This window comes from Dipteris shenzhenensis, chromosome 16, assembly GCF_047967505.1.
Source record: "Dipteris shenzhenensis isolate YYH24624 ecotype China chromosome 16, Dip_SZ_1.0, whole genome shotgun sequence".
NCBI classification, from domain to species: domain Eukaryota; kingdom Viridiplantae; phylum Streptophyta; class Polypodiopsida; order Gleicheniales; family Dipteridaceae; genus Dipteris; species Dipteris shenzhenensis.
In genome coordinates, this window is record NC_141611.1 from 6,673,381 (window position 1) to 6,695,190 (window position 21,810).

A 21,810-nucleotide genomic window follows, 5' to 3' on the forward strand; every position below is an offset into this window, starting at 1 on the left:
GAGTGGGTTGCAAGAGAATCTAGGGCTTCAAACTTGGGTCACTCCGTAGCCGCCTCACCAGAGCCATGTCCTTGTCCATGAGCGTGACACACTTTGCATGGATGGCACACAAGTTGGCGTCCTTGAACAGAGCGGTGGTTACTTGCTTTGTAGCCTTCTGGAGCGCCCCCATAGCTCTTGTGCTAAAGCGCACATCATCCTTGTATCCCTATGCGATATCCCGTACCACACGTTGGAAGGGAGCACGTGGGATCAAGTTGTCAATGGTCTTATGCATTTGCTTGATCTCCCTCAGGGCCCGCGCTCCTGGTTTTGCTTGGTATAGCTTCTTAACTCTTGGTGGGGGCCTTACAGGTACTCGAACACCTTCCCACGCCCCCCTGGCTGCCTTGAACTTCTTTTGTTGCTCCTGTCTGCGTTGGTCCTCCTCTGAGTCCTCCTCTCCCTGATGTCTAGAGATTTGGCCTTCTTTAGGATGGGGCTTCCTTAAAGTCTGCTTTACCCTCCTCTTGGGCACAGGGGTCATCTCTGCCATGGGATGTATCTCGCGGAGAGGGAAGATGGTGCTCTTCCTGCAAGTCTGTTGACCCTCAGGAAGCCTCTCTATATCCGGGAGGTTATTGAACACATTTTGTTCAATCGGGAGACGGATCTCATGGGGAGGGGAAGGCCGAGGGGAAGGCTGAGGGGAAGGTTGAGGGGAAGGATGAGGGGAAGGCTGAGGGTCAGTGAGGCTAAGGTTGAGGGGAAGGTTGAGGGTCATGCTGAGGCTGAGGCTCAGGGGAAGGCTGGGGAAAAGGCTGAGGGGCAGGCTCATGCTCTTGGGGTTGGGGAGTGGGCTCACGGGACTTCGAAGGAGAAGAAGGCTCAAGAGACTGAGGAGTGGGCTCACAAGACTTCGGAGGAGAAGAAGGCTCAAGAGACTGGGGAGTGGGCTCACGGGACTTGGGGGAGTTGGGGGAGGGCTCACGAGAGTCGGGGAGGCACCACTGGACTCGAATAGGTTCGTGTGCATGGATGCCATGGAGGTGGTGGAGCTAGGGGAGGAAGGGTGGAGGCGGCGTCCAGTGGGTCTAGCAGTGTTCTTCACTCTTGCCATTGAATAATGAGAGTTAGGGTTTTTTTTTAATTTTTATAAGGGCCCATCATGTTTTGACATCCCTTTTAATTACATTTAGGGTTTCATCATGCCCCTGGTCCCTGCCCTAACCCCCCCCACCCTCATCGCCCTCCCCCCCCTTGCCCTCCCCCTACTTGCCCTGCCCACACCCGTCGCCCTCCCCCATACCCCCATCCCCCCTCCCCCCACCCTTGCTACCACTCCACCCCTCACCTTGCCCTGCCCCATGCCCCTCCCTTCTCTCCCCCCTCCTTCACCATGTCCCCACTTTCCCCAACGTCATGTGAGTACAAAAATTGTGGTCAAAATAAGCAAGATATTAAAGAGTGAGTACACAAATTGTGGTCAAAATAAGCAATGTATTTATTTCATATTTGTATACAATTACACCATAGCTTCTGTTGGTGGTTGCACCCATCTGCTCCCTTCTCTCACTCTAGCTTGCAACCAACGTGCGACTCCTTGACTACCTATGGATGCTTTCCAAGCACTATGCCTTCTATTCTTTGATACAATTTGAAATGCTTTTGCTAGTTCTGATGCCTTTGCCTTTTCAAACTTCAAAGTCCTTCTTAGTAAACATCTAAAAAACCAGTCGAACATCTCATGCAATACATTGCTACGAGTGACACCACCACCATGCCTTGAGTTCTTGAAGTAGGTTGTCTTTGCTCTATAGTGTGACTTCTCCATGCCTTGTGTATTCCAAATTGACAAAGGACTCCAATTTTGTACAAACCATGGTCCGTGTGCATAGAAAATATGCTACAAATAGGATGAGAATCAAATCAACAACAAAAACTATTTATAAAGCAAGTGCTAAATATTACGATGGTGCCAAGATTACCATGTAATGGTAATGTGCAACTCCCCCCTGCTTTCACCATTAATTGCATAAACTCTTTCACAACCATCCTGAACCTTTCATAATACATCTCATCGATTTGAACTTGGCAAAGCAATTTTATCAATGCATCTACCTTTGTCCATACTTTAGCTCTCAAAGTTACTACTTGAGGATGAGAAGCCTTATTGGTCGTGCATTCACACAATGCTTTCCAGTATTCCCAACCCAAACTACTTTGAGACAATGTATGTTTGTCTTTGTCGATTGTGGTTCGATAGGAATCTCCTTGCCTTCCCTCCACCCATGGACATTTTTGCAGGAAGATTCTGTGTTGCCCTAGACATTTTCTTATTCTCCTTAAGTTTGACATTCCTCCATGGAATCCCATCTCTGACAACAACTTCTCAGCTTCTACAATGCATCGTGCGAATGCATCGTGCGAATACTTCTTGCGGAATTAAATTCCAAGCATAAACAAGATGCAAATACAACAACTTATAAAGTACGTGCAATTCTACATGTAAAGTACATATGTGTACTCTCTCAAGTGGGATGGGCAAGATGGGATCCCACTTTGGATCCTTCTTGTCGCAATTTGGAGCTTGCATTTGGCTGCAAGATAGAATGCCATTCTCCCATTGTAAGCCAGCCTTTTGCTTACGTTGCGAACACATGCAATAAAGGCATGTGTTCATTGCATTTGCCCCTGTATCACAACCATGCAAGCACTTGAGGGTTTTCAAATCACCAGCAAGATGCCATTCAACTTGAAAGGTTCCATGGCCATCTACTGTCAATGTTTGCCCTTCCTCTTGTCTTCGGATGGTCGATGGGATTCCTGTTCTATCCAGAACCCACTTCAATGTCTCATGGCACTCTTTCGGAGTCTCAAATGTTGCTCCTCTTTTCCTCTCTTTTTTTTCTCTTTCTCCTTTTCCTCTTCTTCTCTCTTCTCCTCTTTTCCCCTCTCCTTTTCCTCTTTCATGCTCATGTTCTTATGGTCATGCATAAGCATAAGCATGAGCATAAGATAAGAAGACATATGCTCATGCTTATGCTTAAGCATGAGCATAAGAGAAGTAGACATATGCTCCTCTTTTCCCTCCTCTTCTCCTCTTTTCCCTCTTTTCTTCTTCCTCTTCTTTCTCTCTTCTTTCTCTCTTATTCCTCTTTCTCCCTCTTCTTCCTCTTCTTTCCCTCTTTCCTTTCCCTCTTCTTCCTCTTCTCGTCCACTTCCTCTTTTCCCTCTTCTTCCTCTTTTCCCTCTTCTTCCTCTTCTCTCCCTCTTTCCTTTCCCTCTTCTTTCTCTTCTCCTCCACTTTCTCTTTTCCCTCTTCTCTCCCTCTTCTTCAGATTCCTCTTCCTCTTCTTTCTCTTCCTCTTCCTCTTCTCTCCCTCTTTGCCTATGCCTATGCCTATGCCTATGCTTATGTTTGTTTTTTTGTTTTTTGTTTTCGTGTTTGTCTCTATGTTAGACATGGGATCACGTCGCTCATCCGACGAGTACGGACAGCCTCACAGGAGGAGAGCTCACGATCTATATGCTCCAGAGGACTTTGATTCCTCTCAGGTGACTACCCCGAGGACTACCCTTGGTTCGACTCCTCTCGGACCTAGCACTACGACTACCCCTGGTCCGACTCTTCCACGTAGCACTACGACTACTCCTCGGGGAACTCCTTTGCTAGCCATGCATGGCTTTGTCAGGAGTCCCGACAAGTTTGTAGCACAAATGAGCGATGAGGAGGCAGTGAGATTCTTCTCTCTGCTATCTCAGAGGACCTTAGCAATTCCCTCCCCTACACCGATCACTGGACGTACTACCTAGCCGTCCTCTTGTGCCCCTTCGACCGAGGGGTCATCACCTGCGCGTGCCTCTCATAAGGGAAGGAAGAGTAGGAAGGGCAGCCTATGTTGTGCTGACTCGGGAGATGTAGATGAGTCAGCACACTCACATTCCTACAGGTCTCCACTTGGTCCAGAGACACAATATCAGTCAGGTTCCTTGCCCTCTCCTACTCCCACTACTACTCCTTGCTCCGAAAGTGCTCACACAGCTTCCACTCCTTCTGACTCTGCTACGATCAATCCTCTTACTCATCAAGGGATCTCTCCTATCAAATCACAGCTGCCGGAGAGATAATAGAAGATAGAAAGGGCAAAGCAGTGATGGCCACCATGAGGCGGTTAATGAGCCATCACTTCAAGAGTGGCATTGCTACCGATTGGCAGTATCAAGATGACCAAAAGAAGCAGGCGGTCATCGATGAATTAAAACAAAAATACCCTAACCCGCCAAATTGGGAGTTTAATGAGGATTATATGCGAGAGCGCATGGGTTTGTTCTTGAAGCATCGTAGATCAACCTTGTGTACTTCTATCACAAAGGGGTTGGCTAAACCTAGCTGGGCAGACAAAGTTGATTGGAAGTTCTTCAAGAAGCAGAATAGGGACAATCCCGAATTGTTTGAGGATTAGAGGAGGGCTGCGAAGAGACGGCTAGACATCGTAGGTACTTTGCACTTTGGTGTAGGTGGACGGTTGGCGTTCGAGGCAACCATGGTAAGTCTACTTCTTCTCATTTAATGTATTGTTCTATTTGTTTTACTACATATTACATGCACTTCAGCTAACTTTGACTCTCATAAATTGGATCCACAGCAAGCTACGATGGGTCGTCTTCCTAGAGATGCAGAGATGCGACGCGCATTTCGCATAGGAACAAAGCCGTGGTTTATTGAGCAAGAGGCAATGGGAGCGATGGTCGATTGGGCTGAGGTGACTGCTCGCATGGTATATGTCTACTCCTACTTGTAATCTCACTTTTTAAATTGTTTTATTCTTAAGTTCCAATCTAATTTTCAATTTATATGGTTCACTCTCAGGGTCAAAGATCAAGCGTCCCATCATCAGAGGCAAGCGATCACCAAGGCCAGGGATCAGATGCACGTGATGAGGATCAGAAAGAAGGAGCAGCTCATGAGGACCAAGGATCAGGCCAACAAGACGAGGACGAGGACGATTCGAATGAGTAGTAGTAGTAGTGATAGTAGTAGCAGATTGCATATTCTTCGTCAAGTATGTCATTTTGTATATCCACTCGTTTGAGCAATTTTGTCTCACCCTTTCGAAAGGGTAATTTTGTAACAAACAATGTTGTATATGTTCGACATGTATATGCTTTTATTGCTCGATCATTTCATTTGAGCAATTTTGTGTCACCCTTTTTGCAAGGGAAATTTTGTTATAAAAAAACTTTATTTTGTAATTACAAAAAAAAAAAAAGGATTAGTGGGGCTAAACAGCGCCATAGCAAGCCCTGTTTAGCCCCACTAATCCTTTTTTTTAAATTCTGTTAATCATCGCTATATAGCAACGTTTACCAGTGTTGCTATATAGCAACAATTAACATTGTCTCTATATAGCGATGTTTATCATCGTCGCTATATAGCGACGCTTTATAGCGATGGTTCTTTTCCGATGCTTTTAGTGACTTTTATAGCGACGTTTGTGACTGTGAAAAAAAAAATTAATGTAAAAAGCATCAGTATTTTCGTTGGAAAAAGGCCTATGCGTTGTAGTGAGCATATCCGATGGACATAATACCTTGCATATCCCTCAACCTATGCGTATTGAGTTGCATGCAAAGTAACGTGCCCATAGCATAAGTACTTGTTCAGATAACACACCTAGGAGCATGTTTTTTGACGATAGTGCTACATAACACAAGGACAATAATGATTTATAATCTATGATTGATAATGCAAAGCATATTCGATGGACACAATACTTTGTGTGCACCTCTACCTAGGTGGTATTGACTTTTGTGCAAAGAGGTGTCCCCATCCGATAAGCACTTGTTCAAATAACACACTTAGGACCTTGTTTTTTTACTGTTGTGCATGACACTAAAGCAAAAACAGTATTTAATGCTCCCTCGACCATGCAAACAATACTTTTCATTCGCCTCCAAAGTGGTGGTATTGTATTGCATGCAAAGTGGTACACCTATCCAATAAGCACTTGGTCAAATAACACACCTAAAAGCATGTTTTTTAAAGGTTGTGCATGACATTGAGGCACAAACGCTGTTCAATGCGTGATATACCATGCAAAGCGTATCCAATGTGAACAATACTTGGCATGCACCTCAACCTAGGTATTATTGAGTTGCATGAAAGTTGGCTTGTCTATCTGATAAGTACTTGATCTTATAACACACCTAGGAGCGTGTTTTTTTATGGATGTGCTTCACACTAAGGCAAAAATGGTATTTCATGCAATGCTCAATCGACCATGCAAACCATATCCGATGGGCACAATACTTTCCTATGACTCAACCTATGTGGTATTGACTTTTTTGCAAAGAGGCACACCCATCCGAGAAGTACTTGGTTGGATAACACACCTAAGAGCATGTTTTTTAACGGATGTGCATAACACTAGGGGCAAAACCATGTATAATGCGTTATCGACCAAGCAAAGAATATCCGATGGGCACAATACTTTGTACATGCCATAACCTAGTTGAACTTAACTTGCGTGCAAAGTGGATTCCCCATCCAATAAGTACTTGTTTGAATAACACACCTATGACTGTGTTTTTTTATGATTGTGCATGACACTAAGGCAAAAATGGTGTTTTATGCTTTATCGACAATGCAAAGCATATCCACTGGGCAGAATACTTTGCACGCACCTCCAAATCGATGGAATTTACTTACATGCAAAGTGGCGCACTCATCCCATAAGTACTTCTTCGAATAGTTAACACATCTAGGACTGTGTTTTGTTACGGTTGTGCATTACACTAAGGCAAAAACGCTTTATGCTTGATCAATAGACCATGCAAATCATATCTGATGGGCAGAATACTGTGCATGCACCACAACCTAGGTGGTATTGAATTGCATGCAAAGTGGCATGTCCATCTAATAAGTACTTGATCGGATAACACACCTAGGAGCGTGTTTTTTTATGGATGTGCATGACACTAAGACAAAAATGGTATTTAATCCTTGATCGACCATGCAAAGCATATCTGTCGGGCATAATACTTTTCTTGCGCCTCAACCTAGGAGGTATTCACTTGTGTGCAAAGAGGCCCACCCATCCATTGGTCAGATACCACACCTAAGAGCATGTTTTTTTATGGATGTGCATAACACTAGGGGGAAAATGGTGTATAATGTGTGATCAACCATGCAAGGAATATCCGATGGGCACAATACTTTGCATGCACCTCAACCTAGTTTAACTTGACTTGCATGTAAAGTGGAGTCTCCATCCGATAAGTACTTGTTTGAATAACACACCTAGGACTGTGTTTTATTATCGTTGTGCATGAGACTAAGGCAAAAATGGTGTTTTATGCTTTATCAATAATGCAAAGCATATTTGATGGACACAATCTTTGCACGCACCTCCAACTCAGTGAAATTGCCTTACATGCAAAGTGGCAGACCCATCCCATAAGTACTTGTTCAAATAATACATCTAGGACCATGTTTTTTTATAGTGTGCATGACAGTAAGGCAAAAACGGTGTATAATGCGTGATCGCCTATGCAAATGATATTTGATGGTCAAAATACTTTGCATATGCCTCAACCTATCCAATGGTATTGAGTTGCATGCAAAGTGACTCATCCATACCATAAGTACTTATTTGGATAAAACACCTAGGAGCGTGTTTTTTGACGGTAGTGCATAACACAAAGACAAAAATGGTGTCTAATGCATGATTGACAATGCACATCTGGTGGGCACAATACTTTGTGTGCACCTCAATCGAGGTGGTATCAACTTATGTCCAAAGAGATGTCCCTATCCGATAAGCACTTGTTCAAATAACACACCTAGGACCGTGTTTTTTAATGGTTGTGCATGACACTAAGGCAAAAATAGTATTTAATGCTCCCTCGACCATGAAAAGCATATCCAATGGGCACAATACTTTTCATGCACCTCAAACGCAGTGGCATTGACTTGCATGCAAAGTGGTACACCCATCCAATAAGCACTTGCTCGGATAACACAACTAAAAGCATGTTTTTTAATGGTTGTGCATGACACTAAGGCACAAACGGTGTTTAATGCATGATATACCATGAAAAGCATATTTGATGGGCACAATACTTTGCATGTGCCTTAACGTAGGTGTTATTGAGTTACATGCAAAGTGGTGTGTCCATCCGATAAGTACTTGATCGGATAACACACCTAGGAGTGTGTTTTTTTATGAATGTGCTTAATACTAAGGCAAAAACGGTATTTAATGCTCGATCGACCATGCAAAGCATATCCGATGGACACAATACTTACTTATTCACAAAACGTTTTTTATAATCGTTATGACTATATGCAAAAGTAATCAAAGATGCATCGCAAATCAGTGCTGTGGTCATGATTGATGGAAACAGCCCACGACAGCTTGTTTGAAGCCTATGCGCCGGTTATTTCAAGTAAGCTACTAACAAACTGGCCATGCACTGTAGCATTTCCATTTATTGGGACTTCAATCAGGTATTCATAGTATATTCAAAGTATTCGCACGTTGCTCATGCGGCCGACAGAGGTCGCTCATGGTTGTATATGTATAAAGGGCCTGCCTTTGTCTAATATTTCCGTAGCATGGCTTCCGATATACGGCTCGTTATAGCTTTGTTCTTTTCCCGATCTTTTGCTCGCGCAAGTTGCCCAACTCTCCGTAGATGCACCAACAGTTCAGCCTACAATGCCTTTCACAAACGTTTGAATATCCATCGATGCATTGCAATCCACGCTTCCTACAAGCCATCTTGTAAATGGTGTTACAGCCAATCTCTTTACGAGCACGAGACGGTGCCATTGCGCTTTTCGCGACCCTTTCCGCCATTGCAGCCCTACAGTGCAAGGCCCATTGCAAGGCTTTTAAACATCCGCTGAACCTGCCAGTGATATCTAGGTTAACACGGACTTTAACATGGTGGCAACTTGCTAAACGCAAATTTTGACCCTGACCCGCCGAGGACGCCGGATAAGTTGCACACTGATAATTGTGGATCCAATGCTAATTTAATATTCGTGTTCCCTGCGGTACTGCAGTTTAAATGCTCACCGTTCAAAGCTCTCTCCGTGCATTTAGAAGTTCTAATAGGAAGGCTCCTGTTTTGCGGCAATGGCTCTACAACGTCTCTTGGCTGTAGCTCTCCTTTGTTTGATGGTCGCCACGCAAATGGAAGGCGGACTTGCGTTCGACCGCAAGTATTGCCCGCTTTGCCGTCGACTACCGTATCGCACCGTTGTTTGCAAATCCGACTGCCCGAAAACGCGTGAGCAGAATCCGTTAAAGAAGATATGCAAGATCGACTGTACAGCATGCAGTTCTACGTGCGAGCCTAATGGTGAGCTCCCGCATTTCCCTCGAAAGGTAGTGTTTCGGAATACGTTCTTTCACTGCAATTAGAGATCATCTGGCTGCATGTGATGTGATTGCTTCTCTAGATATTAACCATTGGCATGGCGCTGCTGTGCCTGTTCCTTGCGTTGATGCAAAAGATTGCCGTAAGCGGGGAGCCGTATGCGAGGACCCTCGTTTTGTAGGAGGAGACGGTGTTTATTTTTACTTCCACGGAAAAGCCAACGAAGACTTCTGCCTGGTGTCCGAAAGGTGCACATAAACGGCCACTTCATCGGCAAGCGTCCTGAGGGTCGAATGAGAGACTTCACCTGGGTGCAGGGAGTGGGCATTCTCTACGGTTCGCACAAAGTCAAGATCAACGCCAAGAAGGTGGCGTTGTGGGATGATAGCATCGATCAAATGGAGGTGTCATACGATGGAATTCCCGTCATTCTAGCTAGCGAGAACGGGTCAAGCTGGAGATCCCCACACGGCGAACTCAAGGTAGTGCGAACCAAAGAGGTGAATGCGGTAGAGATGGAAGTGACAGGGTTGCTCAGAGTGTCGATCAACGTGAACTATGTGAGCGAAGAAGACAGCAAGGTGCACAAATACGGGATCACGGAGGAAGATTGCTTCGCGCATTTGGATTTACAGCTCAGTTTCTACGATCTGTCGGCGGAAGTGGAAGGGGTGTTGGGCCAGACTTATGGTGCGAACTACAAGAGCCGAGTGAAAGTCGGGGTACCGATGCCCATCATGGGAGGCTACAACAAGTTCAAGAGCTCCTCCCTCTTTGCAGTGGACTGTGAGGTGGCTCGCTTCAATCCGTCTTTTGCTGCTGGTGCTGCTGCTGAGGATGAATACAACATGGATTCCGGCTTCGGGTTGATGCCCAGCACGAGCTGTACTAGCCGAGGCGAGAACGGCATCGTGTGCCGTCGCTGATCATCTATTACCCTAATGATCTCAAAAAATGTCATCTATTCTGCAGCTAGCATTTGTATAAACAAATGCAAAATAATCTCCCACATAAAATTTTCATGCATTCTTTATCATATTATTATATTTCAAAGTAGCAAAATCGTGCCCATTCTAAGCTGTCTATGGCTATTGAGAGATCATTAATTAATGGATATCCTCTCTATCTCTGCGGACAACTTTAATTGGCCCAAAATGATCCGGAAGGAAAGACCACCTATGCTTTTACTTATTAAGGTAATCTACCAACATGTGAGAAATGCGATCAAAGAGTTCAAATAATACCTGATCACGTTGTTGAAGAACACATGTATCACTTTCATTTGTCTGAAGTTTAGATGAGTCTCTGATCAAGAGCCAATGGCCTCTTTCTTGATTTCTAGCATTAGTTCTCATCCAAAAACCTTGAGAGAGAAAACCCTAAGCATCAAAACCTAAACTCTCAAAAGAACCCTCAATATCGTTCTTGTCGTGCTCTTCGTTCTGAGCACTTCAACGCCTCGATCTGACTTTGGAGCGAAAAGTTACGTCAGTTTTTGTGCCGACTACTTTTTCCTTCGTTTCGTGGTCAGCACGCTGGTAGTGCTTTTCACCAAGAATATCGTGGCTTTGTGATAAACATATTGGTTTCGTGATCGGCACAATCATATTGCTTTTTGCCAAAAAGATCTTCGTTTCATGATCGAGAAGCTCTGCTTTTCTTCAAAAATATCGTCATTTCGTGATCAACAAGCTCAGAGTGCTTTTCTTCGCATGTGTGCTATTTCTAACATAGTCTTGTCCCATGTTCTTTCCTTTTTTGGTGTATCTCGAGCTCTATATTTTCAGAGCGACCATTGTATTCTCACTCATTGACGTGAGCTTTGACACACGTATTCTCCCGAAGCATGATCATCAACGGATTTCCTTCTAGCCAACGATCTGTTCCTCTGTTTCAAGAAAAAGATTTTTCTGGTTGGAAAGTGAAGATGTTATTGATACTCGAAGGCGATAATCTTTCAAATATTGTTCTTGGTGATCTCGTTTGTCCATCCCAACCCTTTGATGCAAGTGTGAATCATGCTCTTGTGACTCAAGGACCTCTCTTTAAGCAATGGAGATCTGACTCTACCGATTGGCATTCTCGTAATAAAGCAGCTCATCATCAAAATATATTTTATTTGCTTTGATACCATGTTAAGAGAGAGAAGAAGAAGAGACGATAGACACACCAAGTACACTCCCAAAGACTCATTCATATTGATCACTAGTTACACATATATAGGTAAGACCTAGTTCAAGTTAGGGCGAGCTATATATAGCTCTAACAAACATATCCATTTTAAAAAAGCAAGTGTCGATATATTGGTCGATAAAACCGTATATACACAATCTAATTAAAAGAAATAATCATAACTTTCTTACCTAAAATTGGAATATAGTGATCCAACCAGTCAAAATAATTATAATCGGCACATACGCTTCGAATAAGCCAATGCAGTCTGTTTTCATCAATCATGACCATAACGCTTATTTGTAATGCATCTTTGATAACTTTTGCATGTTAACTCAAAACCTAGCGATCAAGTAGTTGAAACAATAAGAAAGAACGTTCTATGAATGATCATGTTGTTAGATTGACAAAAAACATATCACTTTCTCCTCACAGTCACACTAAAGTGTAGCTAGGCTCTGAACCGGAACAAATATGATTTGGCTCTTGATGCGTATGGGCATCTTGTTGTTGAGCAGGATATACTTGAGTATGTTCACGATCATAACGCCTCTTGTAACACCGAAAGGATGGATGATTTCTACCACAATATTCACAAGGAGAATTATTGGATAAGCGGGGTTGCTTAGTGGTAACACCATGTTCCTCATCATATTGCCAAGCCCAACAATCAGGGATAACATGACCATGCTCATCACAATAAGAACAATGTTTCTAAGGATATTTGAGATGAGAAGAATTGCCACCTGTATACGGATGGCCACCACATCCATATTTGGAGAAAGGATGCTTGCGAGCAACACAAGCTGTCTCTGAATCTGCATCATCCGTCATTATCATGACAGAGTCATGAGGATCTTTATGACACTCGCATCGTTGAGTGTACTCAATCAAAGAAATACATGTTTGATCAAAATCAATCTCGTTTTTGTTGGAAAGGATGGTAACATTATTATCATATAATGGATCCTAGACTGTGTTGAGAAGAAAGGTCACCAATTGATTTCGTGGAACAGGTGCACCAGCAGTAGGATATTCTTTAATGAGCTAATACGAGTTGTCATAGGAGCTCCAACTTTGTACGGAGTGCTCAAAAGATTACGAAGATAAAGAATCTTTGTGACAGATTTCTTCTCAAAAGTAGAAATGAGATATTCCATATTGCATGAATCATGTAGAGCAGATAAAATATACTGACGAGCTGCTTTATCACAAGAACGCCAATCAGCAGAGTCAGATCTCCATTGCTCAAAGAGAGAGCCTTGAGTCACAAGAGCATGATTTGGAGTTGCATCAATAGGTTGGGATGGACAAACGAGATCACCAAGAACAATATTTGAAAGATTATCACCTTCAAGTATCAAAAACATCTTTACTTTCCAACCAAGAAAGCTGTTGATGATTATAGACGTTGCCATCATACTTTGGGAGAATACGTTTGTTAGAGCTCACATCAATGATCGAGAATACAATGGTCGCTCTGAAAATATAGAACTTGAGATACCCTAAAAAAGGATAGAACGTGAGACGAGAGTATACTAAAAATAGCATGCATGCCATGAAAGCGCTTTGAGCTTGTTGATCACAAAACCACGATATTTTTGGAGAAAAGCAAAACTTGTCAGTCACAAAACAGAGGTATTTTTGGCAAAAAACATTACGATTATGTTGATCATGAAACCAATACTTTTATCACGAAGCCACAAAATTATTGGCGAAAAGCAGTACGAGCGTGCCAATCACGAAACCAAGAGAAAAGTAGTCGTCACAAAAACTGACATAACTTTCTGCTCCAAAGTCCGATTGGGGCGTTTAAGTGCTCAAAATGAAGAGCACAATGAGAGCTACGTTTACAAATGATCTATGATCCATTTGCCACTGATACCTTTCGCAAATTTGCACCAGAAGACCTCTAAAAAGCCACATCAAGTTAGACATGTCAAAATTGACAAGAGAAGATAAGCGATGAGATCCTGAAAGCGCTATGTAATCAAATCAACAACTACTACTTCTTGTCTTTCTTCATTACAGTGAGCATACAATAGCAACACCTTTGTAGCTTTGATACCATGTTGAGAGAGAAGAAGAGATGATAGACACACTGAATAGACTCCCAAAGACTGATTCATCTTGATCACTAGTTACATATATATAGGTGAGACCTAGTTCAAGTTAGGGCAAGCTATATATAGCCCTAACATTTCTTAGTACTATCTTAGCATCCTCGTCGACCACTCCAAGACACCCAAAGATGTGCTCATGCGTGTTTAATTTCAATTTGAGGACACTCTTGCCCTTCTTTCATTGTGGCATAGGTTGCATCTCAAACTTAATAGTTCTTACTAGGTGAGAGTACACAAATTTTTGTGGATATCTTTTATAATTTATACGGTTCACGTGCTTATGAACTAAACCTGACATCTCTTGTTTGGAAATTATAGAAGAGGCCATCTCATGAATAGTAGTTGCTCAAGAACGAATGTGCGTTTTCATGTTTAGGAAGTTTTACAAGTAGTGACTCGAATTAATCTCATGCTTTTGTAGTGATTGATAAAACCCTAGGTGAACTTGAAGAAGCATCATATTGAATTGTGGTGCCCTTGTTCGAACTTTAGTGGTACAACTACATGAACATCAAGTAACACTCACAGCAAGTTTAGAGGCATTTTTACCATTACATTGCCAACTTTGCATTCATGACTCATGGATTTAGGTCAAGGAAATGCATTTCTTCTCTGCCAACTAAGAAATGGCTTTTTTATCATTAAGGCTAGCATGGATTTGTCAGCACTTTGGGATCACAGATCTAAGAAATCAAATGCTATCCCAAGGATTAAACAAATCAATGGCTCTTCTTGACAACAGAGGATGACTACAATTAATTGTGTCTAGCATTTAGGAAGCAATCTAAGGCAAGATAGCCCCTAGGGAAAGCACTACTGAGTTCTCCTATGGCCTTTCATCATAGTACTGGGTCCTTGGTTTTATGGTGTGTCTCTATGGGTAGCTCGTGGAGTAGAATCTCATAGCTATTTAATAGGTGGTGTGTCTCTATAGGTAGCCCGTGGAGTAGGATCCCTTAGCTATTTAACCGGTGGGGAGTGTGGCTTTGGTATTTATGGAGAAAGTCTTTGATCCCTCATGCATCTAGGTGCTATCTTTAAGTGCCTCCTCAAATAGGATTGAAGTTGCTCCTATGTTCTTAGTTTTCAGATATTGTGATGTGTTGTTCTACTCACGGTTAGTCTTGTTGTATTGGTCTTTCAATTATACTAATGGGAAACGAGCCTACTGTGCCACTATGCGATGACTCTACTCTCAACAAAAGAAGAGTGAGACTTTAGACATCATTTTGTTTTGTTTCAATATTGTCTGAGTCATGCTCATAATGACATTGTGTTTCGTGGCTGCAATCTTGCAATCTGCCATATGAAACTTCTTCAAGAGACTATCAACATACTTGAGCTGATTCATGAATGTGCTATCTGAATCTCTCCAAAACTCAATTCCAAGACTATTGCATAAGTCCAAGATCTTTCATGTCGAACTCTGTAGATAAGTCTTGTTTCAATTTTTTGATGAAGCTATCCTTGCTTTCGGTCACAATCACGTCATCTATGTACAAAAGTGCAATAGTAATGCCTTCCCCTTAAACTTTGTAGTAGAGAGTATGATCTGCATTGGACTTCATGTATCCTAGATCAGCAAAATACCTATCGATTTTGCTGTACCAACTTCTGGGTGCTTGGTTTAAGCAGTAGAGTTTTTTCTTGAGATGGCAAACCTTATTCTCCTTTCTTGGTTCAACATGACCTGCTGGTTGTTGCATGTAGACTTCCTCGTCTAGATAGAAATGCATTCTTGATATTGAGCTAATACACATTCCATCTATTGAGTGTTGCTAGTGATATCAAGAACCGTATGGAATCCATTTTTGCTACTGGAGCTATTGTACATTGAAAAAAGCTATTCTAAACACAAAAGAACATGTCCTTGCAAGATGTTAGCCTCCACTTCAACCATGATGTAAAGACATATTTGCAGCAGTTTGGTAGAGATTGTTGTAAAGGCCTAGTGTGAACATGTCCCTGTAGGATGGTTAGCTCCACTTTGACCATGTTGACATTTGAAACAGTACGAATCTCCTTCACAATCAGGTGCATAAGAAGGTTCTATCCCAATATGGAAAGGTGTGTTCTCCTTTGACAATGCTAATCCATAAAATGAAAGAACATAATGTCTATTTAGTACTTATACAAACTACCGTGTGTGTAAAAGTTGCCTGGTAGCCAAAGTCAGATCGAGGCGTTTAAGTGCTCATAACGAAGAGCACGACAAGAACTGTATTGAGGGTTCTTTTGAGAGTTTAGGTTTTGATGCTTAGGGTATTTCTCTCAAGGTTTTTGGATGAGAACTAATGCTAGAAATCAAGAAAGAGGCCATTGGCTCTTGATCCGAGACTCATCTAAACTTCGGACAAATGAAAGTGATACATGTGTTCTTCTTCAACAACGTGATGAGGTATTATTTGAACTCTTTGATCGCATTTCTCATATGTTGGTAGATTACCTTAATAAGTAAAAGCATAGGTGGTCTTTCCTGCCGGATCATTTTGGGCCAATTAAAGTTGTCCGCAGAGATAGAGAGGATATCCATTAATTAATGATCTCTCAATAGCCATAGACAGCTTAGAATGGGCACGATTTTGCTACTTTGAAATATAATAATATGATAATGAATGCATGGAAATTTTATGTGGGAGATTATTTTGCATTTGTTTATACAAATGCTAGCTGCAGAATAGATGACATTTTTGAGATCATTAGGGTAATAGATGATCAGCGACGGCACACGATGCCGTTCTCGCCTCGGCTAGTACAGCTCGTGCTGGGCATCAACCCGAAGCCGGAATCCATGTTGTATTCATCCTCAGCAGCAGCACCAGCAGCAAAAGACGGATTGAAGCGAGCCACCTCACAGTCCACTGCAAAGAGGGAGGAGCTCTTGAACTTGTTGTAGCCTCCCATGATGGGCATCGGTACCCCGACTTTCACTCGGCTCTTGTAGTTCGCACCATAAGTCTGGCCCAACACCCCTTCCACTTCCGCCGACAGATCGTAGAAACTGAACTGCAAATCCAAATGCGCGAAGCAATCTTCCTCCGTGATCCCGTATTTGTGCACCTTGCTGTCTTCTTCGCTCACATAGTTCACGTTGATCGACACTCTGAGCAACCCTGTCACTTCCATCTCTACCGCATTCACCTCTTTCGTTCGCACTACCTTGAGTTCGCCGTGTGGGGATCTCCAGCTTGACCCGTTCTCGCTAGCTAGAATGACGGGAATTCCATCGTATGACACCTCCATTTGATCGATGCTATCATCCCACAACGCCACCTTCTTGGCGTTGATCTTGACTTTGTGCGAACCGTAGAGAATGCCCACTCCCTGCACCCAGGTGAAGTCTCTCATTCGACCCTCAGGACGCTTGCCGATGAAGTGGCCGTTTATGTGCACCTTCTTGTCGGACACCAGGCAGAAGTCTTCGTTGGCTTTTCCGTGGAAGTAAAAATAAACACCGTCTCCTCCTACAAAACGAGGGTCCTCGCATACGGCTCCCCGCTTACGGCAATCTTTTGCATCAACTCAAGGAACAGGCACAGCAGCGCCATGCCAATGGTTAATATCTAGAGAAGCAATCACATCACATGCAGCCAGATGATCTCTAATTGCAGTGAAAGAACGTATTCCGAAACACTACCTATCGAGGGAAATGCGGGAGCTCACCATTAGGCTCGCACGTAGAACTGCATGCTGTACAGTCGATCTTGCATATCTTCTTTAATGGATTCTGCTCACGCGTTTTCGGGCAGTCGGATTTGCAAACAACGGTGCGATACGGTAGTCGACGGCAAAGCGGACAATACTTGCGGTCGAACGCAAGTCCGCCTTCCATTTGCGTGGCGACCATCAAACAAAGGAGAGCTACAGCCAAGAGACGTTGTAGAGCCATTGCCGCAAAACAGAAGCCTTCCTATTCGAACTTCTAAATGCACGGAGAGAGCTTTGAACGGTGAGCATTTAAACTGCAGTACCGCAGGGAACACGAATATTAAATTAGCATTGGATCCACAATTATCAGTGTGCAACTTATCCGGCGTCCTCGGCGGGTCAGGGTCAAAATTTGCGTTTAGCAAGTTGCCACCATGTTAAAGTCCGTGTTAACCTAGATATCACTGGCAGGTTCAGCGGATGCTTAAAAGCCTTGCAATGGGCCTTGCACTGTAGGGCTGCATTGGCGGAAACGGTCGCGAAAAGCGCAATGGCACCGTCTCGTGCTCGTAAGAGATTGGCTGTAACACCATTTACAAGATGGCTTGTAGGAAGCTTGGATTGCAATGCATCGATGGAGATTCGAACGTTTGTGAAAGGCATTGTAGGCTGAACTGTTGCTGCATCTACGGAGACGTGGGCAACTTGGGCGAGCAAAAGATCGGGAAAAGAACAAAGCTATAACGAGCCGTATATCGGAAGCCATGCTACGGAAATATTAGACAAAGGCAGGCCCTTTATACATATACAACCATGAGCGACCTCTGTCGGCCGCATGAGCAACGTGCGAATACTCTGAATATACTATGAATACCGGATTGAAGTCCCAATAAATAGAAATGCTACAGTGCATGGCCAGTTTGCATGGCCAGTTTGTTAGTAGGAGCAGGTAGCAAAAAGAAATAACCATAACTTTCTTACCTGAAATCGGAATATAGTGATCGACCAGTCAAAATAACCGGCGCATAGGCTTCAAACAAGCTGTCGTGGGCTGTTTCCATCAATCATGACCACAGCGCTGATTTGCGATGCATCTTTGATTACTTTTGCACATAGTCATCACGATTAGAAAAAACATTTTGTGAACAAGTACTTATGGGATGGGCATGCCACTTTGTTATGTGCAACCATAAAAAACGCACTCCCAGGTGTGTTATCTGAACAAGTACTTATGGGATGGGCGTGCCAGTTTGTAAGAAAGTCAATGCCACCTATGTTGGGATGCATTCCAAGTATTGTGCCCATCCGATATGATTTGCATTGTCGATCAAGCATTAAGTTTTGTTTTTGCCTAAGTGTGATGCACATTCGTAAAAAAACATGCTCCTAGGTGTGTTATCTGATCAAGTTCTTATCTTATGGGCATGCCAGTTTACATGAAACTAAATAAAATCTAAGTTGTGGTGCATGCACAGTATTGTGCCCATGGGATATGATTTGCATGGTCTATCAAGCATTAAACAATGTTTGTGCCTCACTGTCATGCACAACCGTAAAAAAACATGGTTGTAGGTGTGTTATTCGAACAAGTACTTATCGGATGGGGATGCCTCTTTGCACAAAATTCAATACAACCTGGATTGAGGTGCGTGAAAATTATTGTGCCCATTGGATATGCTCTGCATTGTCGATCAAGCATTAAACACCTTTTTTTCCTTAGTATCATGCATAGCTATAAAAAAACACGGTCCTAGATAAGAATATTATTCGAACACTTACGGGATATGCGCGCCACTTTGCATGTAAGTAAATTCCACCTAGTTTGAGGTGCGAGCAAAGTATTATGCCCATCGCATATGCTTTGCATTGTCAATCTAGCATTATACACACCATTTTGCTTCTAGTGTTATGCACATCCATAAAAAAACATGCTCTTAGGTGTGTTATCCGACCATGTACTTATTGGATGGGTGTACCTCTTTGTAAACAAGTCAATACCACCTAGGTTGACGTGGAAGAAAAGTATAATGTCCATCGGATATGCTTTGCATGGTCGATCGAGCATTAAATACTATTTTTGCCTTAGTATCAAGCACATTCATAAAAAAACACACTCCTAGGTGTGTTATCCGATCAAGTACTTATCGGATGGACACACCACTTTGCATGTAACTCAATAACACCTAGGTTAAGGCACATGCAAAGTATTGTGCCCGTCAAATATGCTTTTCATGATATATCATGCATTAAACACCGTTTGTGCCTTAGTGTCATGCAGAACCATAAAAAAACATGCTTTTAGGTGTGTTATCCGACCAAGTGCTTATCGGATGGGTGTACCACTTTGCATGCAAGTCAATGCCACTGCGTTTGAGGTGCATGAAAAGTATTGTGCCCATCGGATATGCTTTTCATGGTTGAGGGAGCATTAAATACCGTTTTTGCCTTAATGTCATGCACAACCATTAAAAAACACGGTCCTAGGTGTGTTATTTGAACAAGTACTATCGGATAGGGGCTTCTCTTTGCACACAAGTCAATACCACCTGGATTGAGGTGCACACAAAGTATTGTGTCCACCAGATGTGCTTTACATTGTCAATCATGCATTAGATACCATTTTTGTCTTTGTGTTATGCAATACTGTCAAAAAACACGCTCCTAGGTGTTTTATCCGAACAAGTACTTATGGTATGGATGAGTCACTTTGCATGCAACTCAATACCATTGGATAGGTTGAGGCATATGCAAAGTATTCTGACCATCAGATATGATTTGCATAGGCGATCATGCATTATACACCGTTTTTGCCTTAGTGTCATGCACACTGTAAGAAAACACGGTCCTAGATGTATTATTTGAGAAAGTACTTATGGGATGGGTGTGCCACTTTGCATGTAAGGCAATTCCACCGAGTCGAAGGTGCGTGCAAAGTATTGTGTCCATCAGATATGCTTTGCATTGTTGATAAAGCATAAAACACCATTTTTTCCTTAGTCTCATGCACAACCATAATAAAACACAGTCCTAGGTATGTTATCCAAACAAGTACTTATCGGATGGGGGCTCCACTTTGCATGCAAGTCAAGTTAAACTAGGTTGAGGTGCATGCAAAGTATTGTGCCCATCGAATATTCTTTGCATGGTTGATCATGCATTATACACCATTTTCCCCCTAGTGATATGCACATCCATAAAAAAGCATGCTCTTAGGTGTGGTATCTGACCAACGGATGGGTGGGCCTCTTTGCACACAAGTAAATACCTCCTAGGTTGAGGCGCAAGAAAAGTATTGTGCCCAACAAATATGCTTTGCATGGTCAATCGAGGATTAAATACCATTTTTGTCTTAGTGTCATGCACATCCATAAAAAAACATGCTCCTATGTGTTATATCCGATCAAGTACTTATCAGATGGACATGCCACTTTGCATGCAACTCAATACCACCTAGGTTGTGGTGCATGCACAGTATTCTACCCATCAGATATGATTTGCATGGTCTATTGATCAAGCATAAAGCCTTTTTACCTTAGTGTCATGCACAACGAATTAACCATAACAAAACACAGTCCTAGATGTGTTAACTATTCGAACAAGTACTTATGGGATGAGCGTGCCAGTTTGCATGTAGGTAAATTCCACCTATTTGGAGGTGCGTGCAAAGTATTCTACCCAGTGGATATGCTTTGCATTGTCGATAAAGCATAAAACACCATTTTTGCCTTAGTGTCATGCACAATCATAAAAAAACACAGTCATAGGTATGTTATTCAAACAAGTACTTATTGGATGGGGAATCTACTTTGCACGCAAGTCAAGTTGAACTAGGTTATGGCACGTACAAAGTATTATGCCCATCGAATATGCTTTGCTTGGTCGATCACGCATTATACATGGTTTTGCTCCTAGTGTTATGCACATCCATTAAAAAACATGCTCTTAGGTGTGTTATCCAACCAAGTACTTATCGGATGGGTGTGCATCTTTGCAAACAGGTCAATACCACATAGGTTGAGTCATAGGAAAGTATTGTGCCCATCGGATATGCTATGCATGGTCGATTGAGCATTAAATACCATTTTTGCCTTAGTGTGAAGCACATCCATAAAAAAACATGCTACTAGGTGTGTTATAAGATCAAGTACTTATCGGATGGACAAGCCACTTTGCATGCAAGTCAATAACACCTAGATTGAGGTGCATGCTAAGTATTGTTCACATAGGATATGCGTTCATCGTATATCATGCATTGAACACCATTTGTGTCTCAATGTCATGCACAACCTTTAAAAAACATTCTTTTAGGTGTGTTATCTGACCAAGTGCTTATTGGATAGGTGTATCACTTTGCATGCAATACAATACCACCACTTTAGAGGCAGATGAAAAGTATTGTTTGCATGGTGGAGGGAGCATTAAATACTATTTTTGCCTTAGTGTCATGCACAACTGTCAAAAAACACGGTCCTAAGTGTGTTATTTGAACAAGTTCTTA

At 42.6% G+C, this 21,810-nt stretch overlaps 1 protein-coding gene and 1 pseudogene across 1 annotated transcript; one reads left to right on the forward strand and one right to left on the reverse strand.

Moving 5' to 3' along the window:
* The first annotated feature begins 9,125 nt into the window (after positions 1-9,125).
* LOC147892473 (uncharacterized) lies at positions 9,126-10,295 on the forward strand (annotated as a pseudogene).
* A 6,084-nt stretch (positions 10,296-16,379) lies between these two features.
* On the reverse strand, positions 16,380-17,553 carry LOC147892474 (uncharacterized). Its single transcript, XM_087387403.1, has 2 exons — positions 17,328-17,553; positions 16,380-17,173 (listed from the first exon to the last, which is right to left on the reverse strand). The coding sequence occupies exons 1-2, from the start codon at positions 17,551-17,553 to the stop codon at positions 16,380-16,382; spliced, it is 1,020 nt and encodes a 339-aa protein (XP_087243529.1).
* Between the last annotated feature and the right edge of the window lie 4,257 nt (positions 17,554-21,810).

What these genes read in the sequence shown, in the direction of transcription:
- LOC147892474 (XM_087387403.1), bottom strand. Translation starts at nt 17,553, where the DNA reads ATGGCTCTACAACGTCTCTTGGCTGTAGCTCTCCTTTGTTTGATGGTC. An exon ending in TTCTACGTGCGAGCCTAATG is followed by an intron (nt 17,174 to 17,327) that starts GTGAGCTCCCGC and finishes TTGATGCAAAAG; the next exon opens with ATTGCCGTAAGCGGGGAGCC.